The 7420-nt window shown below is 44.0% G+C and overlaps 1 protein-coding gene across 2 annotated transcripts; it reads right to left on the bottom strand.

Annotated features, from left to right (window-relative positions):
* Positions 1-344: 344 nt before the first annotated feature.
* LOC119299607 lies at positions 345-4484 on the bottom strand. Of its 2 annotated transcripts, none has more exons than XM_037576793.1 (3): positions 4364-4484; positions 1361-2729; positions 345-1031 (listed from the first exon to the last, which is right to left on the bottom strand). In XM_037576793.1, exons 2-3 carry the CDS (start codon positions 2712-2714, stop codon positions 553-555), a joined length of 1833 nt encoding a protein of 610 aa, XP_037432690.1. In that variant the 5' UTR covers positions 2715-2729; positions 4364-4484; the 3' UTR covers positions 345-552. The 2 variants fall into 2 exon arrangements, with proteins under 2 accessions (XP_037432690.1, XP_037432689.1); XM_037576792.1 differs by having other exon boundaries at positions 4192-4484.
* Between the last annotated feature and the right edge of the window lie 2936 nt (positions 4485-7420).

The raw sequence follows: 7420 nt of genomic DNA on the forward strand, positions 1-7420 counted from the left end.
CAGTTCGTTGTCGCCGGCTTCTTCTGCCTCCGTTAGGTGACTTCTCGATTGCTGCATCAACAATGTCACCTTGGCTATGAGGGTGTTTCGGAGATCAAGAGGAGACATCGAGCTTTGCTCGCGGCATGCCACTGATGAATGCAGGAGCATATGGGCGTCCCTAGGAGTGAAACGCTGACGTTTTCTGTTTTTTTAGATAGTTTGTATGTTGTTATGGCATCATTTTCACCACCACAAGTTTAATCTTGAGAAAACAAATGCAGATTTTAACCCCCAGGACGATTTTGCTCAATGGCATTCAGGAACGGAACAGGCAGCAGCTCAAATGTAAAAGACAATTTTGGCAAATCTCTCTTGGAATTAGGTAAACTGAAACAAAGTTTAGTTTAGTATACCAGCACAGTAAATTATTCCTATTCGGTGATTTTTCTTATCTGTAGGCCTGTGAACCCAAAGCAAAGGAATGTGCACAAGAACTCCAATAGGAAACCTCTAACATGGAAACTCCAGAGACCCCCACATTTACTTGAATTTCACGTGGCAAACTTCAGGTCAGGAAATGCTGGGTCTGCCTTGCTTTATACCTTGAAGCGAGATCACTGTCTCGAATGCGCCAACGAGGGCCTTCACTTTGCTCCGCCTCGCCTCAACGAGCCTGCTCGCGGTCTCCTTGATCACATTGTTGAATAATCGCGGCTCGCTCTTCTTTTTGTCATTGGCACCCTGATGCCTCAGGACAACAACTTCAGCTCTTGAAGCACCTGAATCTTTTGATGCAGCAGAAGCTTTAGCTTCATTGTTCTTGGTGATTCTGCGTCTGGCAGGATACTTGCTTCTGTTGACGTCATCTGTAGCATCTGCAGGCCTGAACTGTACTCGTCTGGGAGTGCTGTTGTCAGAGTTGCTGCCAAGGTTCAGCACCTTGCCACGGCGAAACCTCAGCATGCGAGGCGACTTCATGATGACGCCTGAGGGCGTGGATGTTATCTTTGGCCTTCCTGCAATTTCAGTTCTTGCAATAGCCCCATTTTCTGTAAAATGGGAATGATGTCTTGTCATTGTCTTGCGATGAACTCCAAGCATATGTTTATTTGAAAAGAAATATTTCATAGAAACTTGTCCATACATTGCCATGTTAGATGTTACAACCTCCGTGCCAAAATACAAGACGTTTTTGTAGGCTAAACTAGGATGGCCTGATCAATTTAAGGCAGCACTATAATCAATCATGCCATACAAGTTGCATATTGGCATTATTAATTGCCAGTGAAATTCATAATATTGTATAGAAGAATTAGGAAATTTGTGACCTAAGGTGCAATTATATGTTTATGTTTCAGAAGGTAAAGATAAGATGTACCTTTGCGAGATTGTCTCTCTTTGTTGTTAACGTCTGGTTTTCGTATTTTTTGCGAAGCTGTCTTTGATATTTTATCCTTGCACCCAGAAAAACTTTCTATCCCATAAACCTTCTTACTCTTCACTGGGGAAGCAGAAGTTTCTTTCCTGACTGCTCTCACTGTAGAACGAGACAGCTTCAGTGGACTCAATGTAACCTTTTCTTCTCCCTTGTTTTGCCAAATTTGAGCATTCTTGGCAACATTATTCAGTGTAATCTTTCTTTCAGTTTGCTTCCCTGAAGGAGGTGATGGAGATGGAGCATGCTTATTTGTAGCAGGTTTGGCACACGATTCCATCACGCTAGCTGGTGATGGTGCTTTGATTTTCTTCACCCTTGGAAGAGTTGATGTGACAATCAAGTTGAGTTTCCTCTCCGGGCTGAACTTGTTAGTAGCACTAGGATCTGCCTTTGTTGCCGTTGTCCTTGGTCCATCGGCGCTTCCAGCTGATGTACCTGCAACCTTCTCATGTGATGTTATTCCGCTTTTCTGCTTTGACATACTGCTTCTGGTTATACTTGGTGTTGCTTTCCTGTTCTGTTTCACAGACCCCTGGGAGAAACTCTGTGGTTTAGTCAGGTCCTTATCTTGTCTGTGCTTCTCCGATGCCATCACAGGCTGCTTAGTCATGTTCTCTGAACTTACAGAGTCATTTGCAGAATGATCCGTACTATGATCGTCAGACTCATCCCTGTCCTGGATGGCCAACGGCATATCCAGCTCAATGCTTACAGCTCCTTCTGACAATTGTCCATCTCCACAGCTTGACAAGTCATCAAGTGAGATGATGAGGCACTTCGCACAGTCTGGCTGGTTTCCAGCCACAACAGTTCCAGATACTTCATCTGATAACAACTCTACACATGGAGAGCTTTCAAGACGACCAGGTACTCCTTTCAGTGATGGCTTTTGCTTGGTAAATTCAGGCTTACCAGGACCAGCGTCATCTTTTACATGAGAAATATTCAGCATCTGGCTCTTGTTTCTTGCTTTGTCTCCTTGTGGGATGACTACAGCCTGAGCCAGGTCGTGTGTTCCATTCCTGGCGTTCGCGCGGTCCTGACGCCAGCCACGAACAGGCGAGTATTTCTTAGACTCGGAAGAATGATGAATACCAAGTTTGCAGTTGTCATGGCAAGAGCCAGTGGGCGCTCTCTGGTAATGTGGAACTGGCTTCTCTTTCCTCCTCAGGTAGGGCGGCACACTGTTGCCATCTATGATTTCAGTGGTATTTATCCGGAGATCTTCTTTCTTCGACTCCGCTAATGCAGGAGTTGTTGAAGTGATAGCCTGTTTGATCACCTCCTCGGTCATTTAGAAGCAAGGATGCTGCAATTGCAGGCACATGTGTGAGCACATGAAAAATTCACTCGGCGTGGTTAATAAATTACAGAAAAGGTGAATCCAGTGAATTAAGCAGTGCACTATTTCTCAAGGTCAAAAGTGAAGACCACATTCCACACCAATTTTTTAGCCATCTCTGTCCTATTTGTTTCTGCCACTTGGTCAAGATCTGCATCACCTATTAGTAAAGAACTTATTCCAAGAATATGCATAGATGGATCCGCCATTCTCCCTCCAGTTCAACCAATTCTCACCAAACCCAACTAATTTGATACTTCATCTATCTTATTAAAGTCTTAACATAAAAGCATTTCCATATTATAACTCCTCAAACGAGTGCAGATTTGCAGCTCCCGAGCACCAGTGCTCTCTATATTTAAATATTTTGAAATTCATGCTTTTGAAGTTTCAGAAAAATGTGAAGTTTTTCCCGGGGATACGCATACACATTCCGAATACCCGTGGCAAGTTTCGGTAGAAATATCGTTTTGTTTTGGGCTATAGAAAAAAAACAAATTTCTGACAGTGTATAAGAGAACAATTGTGTCATTTCTGTCAGAAATTTCTCTTTTTTGTATTTCCCAAAATACAAAGTATTTTTTATCAGATTTTTACCGGGTCTTAGGAATATGTGTATATATTCATGTATTTTTTTAGATTTTTCTGAGCACTAGAAGTGTGTTTTTCAAAAATTTCAAATACCAAGAGTCATGGAGCTCGGGAGCTACTTGCACTTTTCGCTCCTCAAACATGTTATAACACCTATTTGTATCAATCCTTCCTACATTATAATTAGTATTTTTGCCAGGCAACTTTCCAATTAGTATAAGTTTAGCCAATCAAGCAAAGCCCTACTTACTCCCCTTTGAATTATTCCGTCTTTTGGATTTGCTGCAATCATGTTTCTTTAGAGACATAGAACTAATCAATGATTACCCATTCCCAATCTACCAGCTATTGATAGTTACTGGCGTAGCCTAGTTGACATAAGTGTTAAACCAATGTTTAATACAGCATTAGTACTACAGGGACATGTAGAATGGTTCCAATCCGATTCTTTAATGAATAATTTACAGTAAGTACATATTCTTGTTACTAATACTAATTTAATCTAGTAGTATCAGCGAGATGGATCTGCTAGCGTAGTTGACTTGACATCACAAAAGAGTACAGCATTAGTAGCACAGGAAAGATTAAACAGGTTGTTCCTCCAAAGAATCAACGAACTGAGACGCAATTAAACAGAGCCATATCCAGATGATATACAGAGGGGCATCAACACTGGAAGAAAAGAAAGAAAGAGAAAACTGTAGAGCGTCATGCGCCCCCGCCGTTTCTTGATGGGAAACTTTCAAGAAGAAAAGAAACAAACTTAGATTGGATCGTCCAGTCCAGTCCACCACGAGATCGCAGCGCCGGAACTGGAATCTCCGAATTAAAGCCTTACCTGCTGACCGACTTCCTGCTCCCGGTCCTAGCTTGATTGCAAGGACTCCAGAGATGCGATGCTCGATCGGTCGGGTCGGGGAGGCAGCTAGCGAAAACGCATGGACGGCCGGAGACCAATGCAGAGGAGGACAGGAAAGGAGAGATTGCTTCTGTATATACTAGGTAGGTACCTCGTGCTTCCGCCGCTCGCCGCCAAACCGACGAACAGAACGGCTGCGTGTGGTACGGATGTGCCGGTGGAATGATCCGTGAGCCAGGAGAGGGAGGTTGCCGCTAACGCTTTGGGGGAGAGAGAGGGGGAGGTGGAGGGAGAAGCGTGGATGTTTAGCACGTGGCGTTTGTCAGGACTGAAGATGCGATGTTATTATTCAGTTAACTGTAGCTGCTCAAGCGCATAACGTTTCGGTAGATGGACGGCTGAGATGGCTCCTCGCAGTTACCGCTTCGTCGCTAGCCGTATGATGGCCTTTGTATCGTTACTCCGCTAGTTACTGTTGCTTTTCACCCCGTTGCCGGGAACGCCTGCCTATATAACAGTTGGGCTGTGGCTGGCTGTCACTATCATTGCTTCTGCTAAGAATTGCCTAGATGGCCAAGTAAACTCATATATACAAATACATATTCGAGATCTAGGCGGAATTCCCCGGTCCTCTCCTCTAAATCCCTAGATCGCGTTCTAAATTCTAGGTAGTTCCTGACAAATTGGTATTCAGAGCATTCGTTCCTCGGCGGAAATGAGCGAAATCGGGGGAAAATTTTCTCTCTAGCAAGATCCCACCCTATTTCCCACCCTAATTCTTCTGATCAGCGGCGATTAGTAGGCGGCGTTGGTGTCGGGGTTGTAGTCAGGAGGCGGTGTGTGGAGGCGCTGGCGGCGGCGATCGTTCGGGTACAGATCAGTCGAGCCGGAGCGGTTGGTCGGGCACATCGCCTGGTCGGTAAAATCCCGCGTCTGAGCACTGATCCGTGTACTTTGGAGGCGTGGATCGTGGCGACGGCAGGATCTGAAGTTGAGCAAGGGTTGCTGGGTATCCAGTGGTAAAATTCCTAAGCACCACTTCAGATCAAGATGATGGGGCGCGCAAAGACAATTGACGAGGCAGATCTTCAAGAGATGCTGTCTCTGCATGAGGATTTTGGAGTTTTACAGAAGGATCAAGCCCGGATGCAGGCAGATATGGCGAAACTGCATGATGATGTTCATTCTGTCAGTTTTAAACAGGGCGAAATCTCAGTGCAAGTTGGGAATGTAGAGCAAGTGGTTTTGGATTTGGGAAAGCAACTCTCAACAATCAATGCAGTGCTTCAGACCTTGGTTAGGGCCCCTGTCCAGAGAGAGAGGTCTCTGATCCAACCTCTAGTTCGCAGCAAATACCCAAATCACCAACAATGTCTCAAGAGCAATTGCAAAACCAGGCACTCAGAACAGAGCAACTCAGAAAACGGCTGGAAGCAGAAAAAGAGAAAACAAAACAGCTAGAAGAGCTACAAATGCAGAACTTACCTCCTATCAGAATAAACAGGCCTGCAGATCCATCTGGCTTTACTCAGCAGGGCAGAACAGAGCATGCAAGTCCTATAGGAACACCATTGACCGCAAGGCACAATGCTTACACACCTGCATTTCAGCAACATTACCAGCAAAACAGAGATAGGCAATTGTGGCAAGGTTATGCAAAAACTTATGAACAAGACATGCAATGTCAGTTCATGAGATCTCTGACAAAAGGGCCTAAAATGGATTTCCCTAGATTTGAGGGTGAAGACCCAGTTGGATGGATTAGGCAGTGCAACAAGTACTTTCAGATGTCATGAGCACCAGAAGAATACAAGGTTTCCTTGGCTCGGTTGTATATAATGGGAGATGCAGATGTATGGTTAAGAAGATCAGGGCTGTTAAAAAAGAAGGTGTCATGGAAAGAATTCTGCACATAAATCACTAAAAGATTTTCTGCACAAGGCTCTTATGATTTAACTGAAAAATTCAACTCAGTTAAACAGTTAAACAGCACAGTGTCTGAATACATAAAACTATTTGAAGATCTAATGGCTGATGTGCAAGAGGAAAATCCAGAGCTGGGGGAATCTTGGTTTGTAAGATGCTATGTCAATGGCTTGAGAGATGGCATCAAATTCCAGACCAGACCACTAAGACCTCAAACACTAACTGATGCTTACTAGTTGGCTAAAGATGTTGAGCCCTGTCACCTACCAGTGACAACAGTTCCAAAAAGAAGTAATATATCCTACAACAACTACTACCAGAAATCCTCTGGAAATCTTCCTGTTAAGCAGAACATCTCCCCTTCTGTTCAGCAGCAAATTCCTATCAGGCAGAATGAAATCCCTGTTAACAATGCATAGAAAATCAGGAAAGTGGGAGAATGTTGGAGATGTGGAGACAAGTGGATGCATGGCCACAAGTGTAAACTAGTGCCAACTGTACATGCTATGCAACAGGAAGTGGAGGAGCAAACAACTTATGATGTGGAAGAGCAACAGAGTGAGGAACAAATGGAGCCAGTATCTGAAGGAGATCAAGCTATGTTCATCTCTGCATTTGCAATGGGACAACAGCTTGCAGTGCCCACTCCAACAGTGATAATCCATATTAATGGAAAAAGAGCAGTGGCCTTATTAGATTCTGGTAGTACTACCTCTTTCCTCAATCAGGATTTTGCTGTCAAGGCCAACTGCAACATGTTACCTGTAAAACCCAGAAACATTTCAGTAGCTGGAGGTGGAACACTAGTGTCTGCTGCAGTAGTTCCCATCTGTGAATTTCAGATTGCTAAGTTGACACTAACTCACAACTTCAGAGTGATACCTCTGCCTAGTCATGATGTTATTTTAGGGTATGACTGGTTCACTGCTGTTAGCCCTGTATCCTTTGACATACATGCACAACAATTTGGATTCACACATGGAGGGAAACAAACAGTATCTATAGCAATGTTTTCCACAGCTGCTAATCTGAAGGAAGTACCACTAAAGAGAGTGGACAAGCTCTTGGACAAAGGACCTGAAGTATTCCTCTGTCAAATCCATAATATAATTATGGATGCTCCTGAGGATTTCAAAACTCCTCCTCAAATACAAAAGTTACTTTTGGAATATGCAGACCTGTTTGAAGAACCTAAAGCATTACCACCTCAGAGAGCTTTAGATCACAAAATTCCTCTAGTACATGGAGCTACTCCACCTTAGGTCAGACCCTACAGGGTCCC

Source organism: Triticum dicoccoides, chromosome 5A (genome assembly GCF_002162155.2).
Source record: "Triticum dicoccoides isolate Atlit2015 ecotype Zavitan chromosome 5A, WEW_v2.0, whole genome shotgun sequence".
Taxonomy (NCBI): domain Eukaryota; kingdom Viridiplantae; phylum Streptophyta; class Magnoliopsida; order Poales; family Poaceae; genus Triticum; species Triticum dicoccoides.